This window comes from Schistocerca serialis, unplaced genomic scaffold (genome assembly GCF_023864345.2).
Source record: "Schistocerca serialis cubense isolate TAMUIC-IGC-003099 unplaced genomic scaffold, iqSchSeri2.2 HiC_scaffold_1370, whole genome shotgun sequence".
In the NCBI taxonomy this organism is placed as follows: domain Eukaryota; kingdom Metazoa; phylum Arthropoda; class Insecta; order Orthoptera; family Acrididae; genus Schistocerca; species Schistocerca serialis.
The window spans coordinates 7,060,281-7,071,538 of NW_026047592.1; the positions used below are offsets into that span (position 1 = coordinate 7,060,281).

At 43.3% G+C, this 11,258-nt stretch overlaps 1 protein-coding gene across 1 annotated transcript; it reads left to right on the forward strand.

The window, feature by feature from the left end:
• The first annotated feature begins 8,644 nt into the window (after nt 1-8,644).
• On the forward strand, nt 8,645-9,079 carry LOC126441763 (molybdenum cofactor biosynthesis protein 1-like). The gene has a single exon (XM_050090686.1). It carries the CDS (start codon nt 8,645-8,647, stop codon nt 9,077-9,079), a length of 435 nt encoding a protein of 144 aa, XP_049946643.1.
• Nucleotides 9,080-11,258: the final 2,179 nt, after the last annotated feature.

The window sequence follows — 11,258 nt, forward strand, 5'->3', positions numbered from 1 at the left end:
TCGCAATGCCATTTAGTTTTGCTGTAATGCAGGGATTCATCAGTGTTTATTTTGTCTGTGAGCTTGTGCTGTCCACAGGTGATTAATTGTCCCTAGATAGAAGTGTTTTTCAGCAGTTGTGTTTTCACCCGTGGTTGTGGTCGTAGTTTCCCAGGTTAAGAATGAAGTAATTGTCAGAGTGTCTCAAGTTCCTGTACAGTCGTGTGGTGAGTTTTTTGAATATCTGTGTGTGAGTCTCAAGGCAGTATTCTCTGTGAAGGTCGACAGTGTGTGTGGACTGTGGTGCACTTCGTTCTGTATCACCTGTAGGCGGCACAGGCGGTCAGAGCCACGTAACCCCAGACTGCAGCTGCATGTATCATCATGGATCTAATCAGTAGCTTGTACACGGACCTCGATACCCTCCTATTCAGTGTGCTTTACCTGTTGAGCTTAGAGTAACACTGTTTGAGCCTTGCATTTGCTCAGTTGGCCTGTCACTGAAGTATTTGACTTTCACACTGAAACGTACTTGGCGTGTGTGTAGTGTTATTTGTCTGCAGTCTTAATGTGGGGTCCTGCCCACTCATCTTGTATAGGGTGCCTAAAGGATGCTGCATTCTCAAAATGCTATACAACAATTCAAGCAAACAACATTAATAGTTTTTATTACAAATAAGAAGCTAGACAATGCTTAACCTGGAATTTACAATGGTGTCGCAAGCAATAGGCGACATGCAGTATAAATGCGAGTCCTTTGCTATATACAATATTCGTGCAAGTTTGACACACAGTTTGTTGATCACTAATAACTGTTATTGTAGCATTCAGTGCTAGGCCTGTCCGTATACTGTCCTAATCCTGTCCAAATACTGAGTGGCTGAGGCTGGCAGGAGTGGCACTTATATTCTCTTTGTCTAGGAGCCTGCTCCCGTCGTGGTGTGGTCCTTGCCAGTGGGCTATTGGCTGACGGTGTGTTCACTGCCTTCTTAGCTCTTGCGATCTTAATTTTCATTCCAGAGCTTGTGGGTATGCCAGAACACTTAATGTTTGTGCAGTTGTTATGGTTTGTCAGTGAACAGAACTGCTTCACACTTGTCAGCATTTGCTTTAACACACTGTCATTCCAGCTAGGCAGTTTTGTTTGCAGTTGCGAATTATGCCTGATGGTTTCCAGTCTTGCACTAGGATGGTAGTGTCATCTGCGTAGATGGTTGCCATTGTGTTTTGTTCAGTTGGAAAGTCATTGACGTAGAGATTAAACAAGAGGGGCCCTTGGATGCTGCCTTGGGGTACTCCCACTTGTATACTGTGTTGTGTTGACTGTTTGCCCTGAATGTCAGTGTTGAAGCTTCTGTGGGTGAGATATGAGTGTGTAAGATGCATGAACTCGTCGGAGAGACTAGCAGTGCAGAGTTTGCGAATGAGACGATTGTGCCGTAGATGACTTAAGACCAAAAACAGCACTCCTGTAGCTTTGTTGGTGTTGGGGGTGTGTGTAATATGTTCTACTACACCGAGGAGTTGTTGTGTTGTGGAGTGGTGATTGCTGAATCCAAATTGCTCCAGTCTCAGCGAGTCATTGGTGTTGCAGTGCATAGTAAGATGTTTGAGAATCATCTTCTCAACAATCTTATTCAGGGAGCTCAGCAGGCTGATGGCTCCGTAATTTTGTGGTAGGGAGTGGTATTTCCCTGGCTTCCTGAACATCAGGACATGGAAGTGTTGATGTTGTAGAATGGTATTCATCATATGTGTGAGATGCTCTATAGCTTTATTCGTGAACTCCTGGGTGACACGGTTTTGAAAGTGATTGGGACCAGGAGCTTTTCTAGCTGTTTTGTGCTTAATAACCTGTGTAATTTCATGTGTAGCAGTATGTATTGTTACATTGCACTTGGGCTGGGTTACAAGCCATGTAACCTCCTGGTTCATTTCAAGTGGCAGTGCTGGATTGGAAGGAGCCAGATTCAGTGTGAATGATGTTGCTATTGTTCTGGTCATCAGCTCATGCTTCTCCTCCATGGAGTATGCTGGTCTGTAAGGCGGTGGTAAGGGCTTTGACAGCTTCAACAAGTTTCCTGCTTTGTGTAATTTTGGGAATTTGTGGGATATGACTTTTCAAGCATTTCCTTGAACAATGTCCAATTCACATGCTTGTAGCTCAGTATCCTGTGAGATTCATCATACTGCTGTGTTTCTTCCAAGTAAAGTATTACAGGTGTTTGGTGAGGCCAAATCATGTATAATTTCAATGTTGATTGTGACTATAATGCCTATCACATCTAATGTCTATCACATTTAGTCTCTGTTCCCTGTTTTAAGAGTCACCTCAGCTGGCACTAGTGTAATGTAGTTTGGGCGCAGTGCATGTTCGCATAGTTTTTTTGCTATTGGTGTTTGATCTTTGTTAGTTCCAAGCAGAGTGTTTAGCATTAAGATCACCAGTGGCTATTAGTCACTATGCTATGTTGAGTATTGTGCTGATATCGCTTGTTATGATATTACCAGATCAATTGTATATCGATATCAATGTAGTGTTCACTCAGTTGACTTGACCCTAACAGCTGTGACTTCTAGTCTTTCAGGTTCAGAGATCTTAATATTTGTGTATTCTTTGTCTCAATATATGATGATTGCTGTTCCACCCACAGTTGTGCCTTCAGGTGGTCAATACAGTAGATGTAATATCTTGGGAAGAGTAGTTGATTGTGTGACTGGAGCTCAGCTTTGTTCATGAGAGCAATCCAGATTCCCTTCTCCTCCATAAATGCAGCTAGCTCTGCCCTTTTGTTGCCAATCCCATCTGCATTCCAGAATAGCATCTGGGTCAAAGTACTGTTGTTTGTGTTTTGTGGTGTATTATCTATGGAAGTGTGTGGGCAGTGTGTTGATAGCAGTTTGTATAGCAGCCATGCACTGGCTGTGTGTAGCCGTCATGAGTTTGTGCATGTGTTACGATGAAGAGCCTCAAGAGGATCTTAAGCCACATGAGTGGGGAATAGTGTCTCCACTATGCCTCTGATTGTGGTGAGAATGTTTGTTATGTCAGCCAAAGTGTTGGCGGTGGTGTTGGTGGCTGGTGGTCCTTATGTTGGTGTACTGGATGGGCTGGCTTGTGTGTTATTCAAGGGTCACCTGTGTTATTGCTGTGGTGAGGGGGGCAAGAGTGTGAGCTACAGTTACATTGTTCCTTTGAATGTGTTCCTATGTTTGTCTGGTCTGTTGTTGGTGTATTTGTTGTGGTGTGATAGTGTCCCCTCTTTTGTTTTTTGGGTACCTCCGTTTCATTTCGTGTGTTTGTGGTTGCCCTAGTTTGGGTGTGTCTTCTGTGATTTCGCGAGTGTCACAATCTGGCCTAGACAGAGATGACTTGGTGTTGTCTGGGACCGGCAGTGTTGTCATCAGTACAGGGGCAGTTTCTAGCACTGCAGGTGTGGGTTGTGGTTCTGTTGTTGTGGGAGTGTGCCATGAGTTTGTGGAGCTCTGTGCATCCTCAGTTCATCCACTTCCACTGACAATGCCAGTAAAAGAGATTCCACACCTTACTGGTTGGGGTGTGGGGAGTGTCTTGGTGCTGTTCTGGTTACCACTTGTCTGTCTTTGGCACTTTTGCACCTTAGAGCTTCTTTGTATGCTGCACACCATCTGTAGTTTTCACATGGACCCCTCCACATTTGGTACAATTGATAGTTGTACCAAGTTTAAAGTGTCATGCTACACGGTTACCAGTGCATTTGCGGCACTGTGTGCCAGATCACGTCGGGTGCCGCACGGCCAAACTGCTGGCAGTGGTGGCACTGTTGGGGGACACACGGAGGTGTGTATATTTCTACTACGACCATGTGAAGCAGGAGCATCTGCGTCAGAAAGTTGCAGGAGTAAGCTGTGTCATCCAACTCCACTAAATAGTTTGGCTGCAATCTGTGTGTCACGAATCCAAGAATTCATCTCATGCTCTCACAGTCCCAGCTGAGAGCTGTGATTATACCATGAAGAATGTCATTGAGGGTTATGGTGTCAACTCCTTTCACGATGTACATTCGAGTTTTCCCCCCTTGGGTGCTATATTTATGATACTCAATTCCCCCAGCTTTGACGAATTTCAGGAGATTTGTGCAATCTGTTTTGTTGCATACATACAGTGATACATGGTCCCTTGTGAGTTTTGTGTTTGGTATATGGTGGGGAGTGACATTCTACAAATGTCTTGTTTAGCTTGCCGAGGCAAGTGTAATTGTGTATTATGACCAGTGGGAAGCCAGTCGGTGTAGTGTTCTGCGTAGCGGCTGGGGTAGTGTTGTGTAGTTGAGGTGCTGCAGAATTGTTTGTATGGTCCCTCATATTACCGATGCTCAGAACTGGTGTTGGTAAAAGCACGCTGCATTTGCCTTGTGAGTCAGTAGGCTCAGTTGTTCGTGTATGTTGCTGCTGATTGCATTTTGGACCTACCAGCTTCCAAGGTCCATCTTTGTTCCACGGAGCTCTCACTTCCAGCTCGAGGACTACTGCGGTGATATTGAGGGCCTCTCTAGTATATTCACTGGTGGTGTGACTGGTGTTGGTGTTGCTGTTGCTGTTGCGTTGCTTCCACCCGTCAGTTGGACAATGAGCTCATGCTGTCTCCGAGCCATTGCTTCTTGATTTGTGGCAGCAAAGTCCAGATTTAGCTGGTTCATCACTTACTGATAGGTGGCAAAGCAAAACAGAATCATTGAAGGGAACAGATGGCACTCCTGCCTCTTGTGCTGCAGTCTTGCTACGGGTCGTCGGGTGGGATCTGCTCGGTGGATCTGCCGTCTCCCAGACATAAGGATACTTTTAAGCATTGAATGTGGATATGAGACAATTTTACTTTTTCGTCTGAAAAGACAATTTTGCTTTTTTAGTGTACATACAGAAGAGGGGAGTCCTTATGACTCACTTGTGCAAGATGCAATGCTCAGTGCAAGAGAGCACGGGTGGAAGACAGCAGCCTGTACTGGACAGTGTTGTCCAATGTGAACGTGCCCCGGACACTGAAATACCCTATTAAAGAATGGGAGAGTCACACTGGGGAAGTTCCAACCACAGTTGCAGTAACTTTGAGCCAGAACTCTTGGCCACCTAGCACTGTCAAGTGTGTAGCAGCGTGTGCTTGTTAGTGACACTCCAAAGAGTGTCCTGTGGTATCTACGCCAGTTTTAGTGTATGTGTAACACAAATATCCTCTCGAAGCTACAGCAGGTACAGGGGGAAGGCAGCTGCTCAGCTGCGACTCACCCATAGTACTGCCCGTGGTTTTCCTTGGTGGGAGGACTGGAACGAGGTGCACCAAGCCTTGTGATGCCCATTGAGGAACTGTTGGACTGAGGCGTAGTGACTCTGAGGTCAAGAAAGCTGGCAGTGACCAGAACAGGGTGTGCTGACTCACCCCCCCCCCCCTTCCCCCTCTCACAATACTGCTTTCAGTGATGCCATTGCAGAGGATTACACTGTGGTTGGTCATCTGGTTTTGATGTGGCCCAGAACATGAAGCTTTCCTTTGCTTTTTTTTGCTAAATTGACTCTTACTTCTGGACACAAACACCTATACAGAGCAAATGTGTTGGCATCCAGGGTTTGGTTATTTGCGGGGTGGGGGGAGGGAGGGGGGGGGGGGGGAGTGATGGTTTGTTATTGTTTCCACCCCCCTCGCCCAGCTTCCCTCAAAAATGCAACTCGCTAGCAACCTCACTGTTAGTATACGACAGACATCTACAATTTTAATAACAATAATAAACACACAAAAATATATTAAATTATTCAATATAGTAGCAACAATACAAATAGGTGGATCAAAGAAGGAAGAAAACATAGAACAAACAAAAGAACTTCAGAAAGTGTACAAACTGACATGGACACACAATAATAAAAGAAACATTTCAGTACAAGGCAAACACATGCGCTACAATACAGTTATAGTATCAGAAGCACTCTTCGCATCAGAAATGACCACAATCTGAGGACCAGGCACCACAAAGCAGAAAGAATACAATGCAAAATCCTCAGAAAATTTTTTGGAGCAGTGCACAGAGATGGTATATGGATGAAGAGATCAACCAGAGAATTATAAGAACACAGAGGCAGACTCAGTCACAATCAGAAAACAGCGACTAACATTCTGTGGACACATACACACAATGAACAGCGACAGATTCACAAAGGGATTTAGGATGTAGTAAATGCCTTAATCAAAAAAACTAGTTGGTTTCAAGAAATAGAAGAAGGCTAAAACGAGCAGGAATCAGAATGGAAATGATGAATGGAAGAGACAAATTCAGAAACAAAATTATGAACATAAAACTTGAAGTAAAGGGAAGGAAGAAAACAGAGAAAATATGTACATATCAAAGGAAACAAGAACACAGTCAAAGATTGAAAAGATTTTGGGAAGAGAAACGGGAGGAGGAAAGAAGGAAAAAGCTGAACAATCACGTAACAACCAAGTTGAACTCTGTCAAACTGTGTGCTCACCATCGTTCTTTCAATAAACATTATGACTGAACAGAGGTCTGCAAACACATGTGAATGAGGGGAATACTGTTTCTATCAGTGATTTCCAACTGTGATCGGGAAGTCATTCTTTCTGTTGTTGTTTTATCGGATCTGTTGTTGACAGCTGGTATGTTCAACCCAGTGGTGTGCAGCTTTACCCGGCTGGAATGTTGTCAATCAGACCAAAAGCATGTCCTTGTGGGCAGACCCTAGCACGAGCAACTGAAAAGTGTCCTTTATTACATGTAGCTTGTCATTGCTGGAAGAACTTGGCATTTTTGACACACTTCTGTTTCCACGCTACCTCCTTCTCCAAAAGTTATGCGTGCATTTGGAAATTGGTGAAGTAAGAAATATAAAGACATTGTGCCATTCTGCCACATCTGTCTGTAGTGTGCATTTTGTGGTGCGTGTACGATACAAGGCATTTAGGTATGGTGAGATTACTTAGCCATTAGTGTTCACAATGGCTGGCATAAAGGAAACATGACAAGTATTACATTAGAAAGCAACAGCGATAGCTTTCCGACCGCATAAATTCTACTAGGCAGAGTCAGAAGCAGACACAGTGGCCTGTGCAAGATACGAGGGTTGGAAGTGGCTGAAATGTGAGTCGTGGGATAGCGAGAAAGAGAGAGAGAGAGAGAACACACAGACAGCACCATAAAGCATTCCCCATCTCTTTCTGCACAGAATGCACCACACTGCTTCCTTCTTAAGGGCACCCCAGTATAATATGTTGTTTGGGAAGTGGGTGGTAGTTATCATCATTGCTATGACCTCCCCTTGTATCCACTCCTGCAAGATTGTGAAATCTACAGCCACTGAGCAGATTTATGTGAGATGTTCCTATCAACTTTGTGTAATATTCATATTGCACACTTCTGCAGACGAAACAGATTTTCGACCTTAGCTTAGGAAAGAAAAGAATCATCACAGATCATTAAGGTTCAAAGAACTTGTCTTGAACACTGTAAGGGATCCGTGATCCCACAAACATAGATGCTAGTATCTGACGCCCAGGTCGATAGCGGACAGGAGTCGATTGTCGAGCGCTGTAGTAGGCAGTGAGACTAGTGCTGAGTGCGCAGTAGTATGGTAGAGTGTCGAGTGAGAAGTAGAGCGGGAAAGACGGGCAAGAATGGTGGTCTAGTGAGTTGTAAACGGTAAAATTCACTGGAGTATGACGAGTGAGCACGTCCCCCTGATCCTCGTGGTGTTGACTCTCACTAATGCCGATTCGCGAGTGATATGAAACAGAAAGTGACAAGTGCCAAATTACGTGTTTCGTGTCAACCGCGTCAGCCAGCAACAACCATGGATTGCAGTGAGGATTGTTATGAATGTTAACCATCAGCATTGCCTGTGACAAAGTACTGAAAATCAGCAATCAATAAAAAGAGATAACCGCAATTAGACGTGTAAGGCAAAGGTAGCAACTGCCTCAGAATTTGTGTGTTAGTATGAAATATATATCAGTTGTACATCACAACCTTTGTGATACTTAATAATAGACAAACTTTCAATCATTAGCTATTCCGTCTCAGAACAGCCGCATTCGGTTGAAATACTCCCGAAACCACAGCAGAACAAAGCAGAACAACCAATAGCCTTTCATCCAGTAAGCACAAGGTCATATATCATAATAATTAACTGTTTGGTGGCTTCGGTAAATTACCCAAAATCCAGTAAAGGAATTAATCGGGGGTGTTTCAACACGAATGCTTAAAAATTCTTTTGTAGTTAACCTATTTTCAGATTATGAAGTGTTCTTTGTTACAGCTTGTATTTTTGTTCCAGGTGGCACTGAACTTGATGGCTGTAGTGATGTCGTGAAGGCACAAAGTCGGAAGTTGTTAAACCTTCAGAAACAAGATTTTCAAAAGTACTTCTTCTCAGAAACCAATATTTCGCCCCTGTTTGTGTCGGATACACAGATGTTTCAGTTGTTGTCACATAATTTGAGTGTAGTGACTGAAGCTAGAAAACAGTTTCTTTTGCTTCCCTGTACCCCAAGCATTATGTGCAATGCAGGACTCCTAACAAGACAAACACACAGAGCACAGCCCTCTGTCTTCTCTTGCGTTTCTGCAGTTTGGGAGCACAGTCCGGAAGTCTGACTCATGTTGACCGGACCGGCAGGGCGAAAATGGTCGACGTGGGTTCGAAGCTGGTGGCAGAACGGACTGCTATAGCACGAGCAAAGGTTTTTGTGGGACCCAAACTGATGAAACTCGTACGAGAAAATGGCCTGAAGAAAGGTGACGTACTTAGCGTTGCTTGCCTGGCGGGAATTGTGGGGTCCAAGCAGACGTCCAGCCTTATCCCTCTGTGTCATAACATAACTTTATCCTCTGTGGCTGTGGACATTGAACTGGACTCTGCTCTCAACTGTGTGATTATAACTGGCACGGCAAAGTGTAGAGGGCAGACGGGCGTGGAGATGGAAGCTCTCACTGCTGTATCGGTGTCTGCCTTAACAGTGTACGATATGTGCAAAGCTGTGAGTCATGACATTGTGATATCTGAAATAAGGCTTCTGGCCAAAAGTGGGGGAACTAGAGGAGACTTCCACCGGACATGAGCATCTGTGTGGGTCAGTGAAATAAGTTAAGTATACCTGGTGTGATGTAGGCATATTTCAAAGTCTGTTCATAGTTATCATAAATTATATACACATCGAATTGGACTGAATATAAGTTGCACCTTTAATTTCGAAAAAGAGAGAAACTTAATTAAAAATAATTTGTCAAGTTGCCCATTTACAAAAGCTTTTCAAAATGTGATTTACCCTTAACCACTTTTTTTGTAGTACACTGTAGATAAATTACGCACAAAAACAAACCTTTCAGTTGCAGTTATCATGTAAGACACTCTTAACTTCACTAACATTCATTGTTTTGTCACTGTCAGTATTTTTGTCACTCTCCTCCCAAAGTACAGTGCCGTCGCTACAATCCCGGGCATTGCATGTGCAGCATTTCTTTTTAAAAAGCACATCTGTTAGATGAATAACTGTGAGTTTGAAATTTGCAACGTAACTGTACCGAATTCCAAAATTTTCTCTCAATGTTGTGCTTCATTGGTGAAGAATAAATTATATTCTTTAGTTAGGGAAAAACTGTGCCTGTCCCATTGTCTAAAATAGTGAAACTGTGACAGTGGTAATACAGAGGGGTCCAGAAAAATGTAGACTCTCTTTGATAGTCAATATTGATGGAACAAAATGGCATAGTGTCAAAATTCTTGCATGGGAGGAAGATCATTTTGTGTGTTCAAAGTGACACCTGTTAGCAGCCAAGCAACATCAATGTTGCTGAATTGTTGACTGAAGTACAGCTGTCAGTGTTGCCAGTGTGGTAGCTGCACAGGATGTCTTGATGGTCTCTCATATCTCATTCAGTGTAGCTGGGTTCTGTTGGTAAACTTTGTTTGTCGAGGTCCCCCATTGGTAGAAGTCGAGAATTTTAAGGTCCCGTGACCTTGGTGGGCACTTGACAGCTCCTCTTCGACTTATCCATCGTCCAGGTAGATTTTCATCTAAGTAGAATCTGATATCTCTGTGGTGGTGAGGCGGAGTACAGTCTTGTAGGTAAAAATCTTTTGTTTCCAAACACCTCTTGGATGGCTAATAAAATCAATGTTTGCAGCATATGATACACCTCACCAGTTATGTACCTTCAAAGAAGAATGGGTCAGAGAAACAATACTATGACGGACCACACCACACATTAACACCAAGTGAAGTAACATGTTTGTCCATGTGAACATGAGGATTTTCAGCAGCCCAATACACGCAGCTATGACAGTTTACATTACCATTCAGGTTGAATTGTGCCTCATTAGGCCAGATAACCTTCCCTGCAAACCATTCATCTTCGTGAAGCATGCCTTCAGACCACTCGTAGTGCTCCATCCTTCGATTCGGGTTGTCCTCATTCATAGTGTGAAACAATCTTGGAATGTACACGTTCCACTTTGCAGTCTTGTATGTATAATAATGTCAAAACGTTTGTGACACAACACACTAGGAGAAGCTCAAGTTTCAGAGACACGTTGATTGCGTTCTTGATGATGCTATCTACATGTTCATCCACACTCTGCAAACCACTATGAAGAGTATGACAGAGGGTACATCTCACTGTACCAGATATTAAAGCTTGTTCATGTTTCAAGACCATTTAAATCTTTCTATGCATGCTGTAATTAATCTAATATTGTCCTCACGGTCCCTATGGGAGCAATAGTTACAAGGTTGTAACATATTCCTAGAGTCGTCTTTTGGTAAGCATACTTTCTTAGGATAGGGTACATCTTATCTTGAAGCGTCTGCCAATTCAGTTATTTCAGCATCTCTGTGACACTCTCCCTTGGGTCAAACAAACCTGTGACCATTTGATCTGCCCTTCTCTGCATGCGTTCAAATCACCCATTAATCCATTTTGATACGAGTCCCACACATTTGAGCAATATTCTAGGATGGATCATACAAACGATTTGTAGAATGACTGCATTTCTATGGTATTCTACCAAAAAAGAATCTAACTCTTTCGCCAGCCTTACCCCTGAGTGGGCCTATATGACTGTCCCATTTCATATCCCTACAAAGTGCTCCACCCAGGTAATTGTATGAATAGACTTAATCCAAGCAAGACACCCTGATACTGTAGTCATACCACACTGCGTTTTCTTCATTTTGCAAAATGCACGATTTTACATGTCCAAACATTTAAAAGAAAGTTTGAAATTATCAAGATCTGACG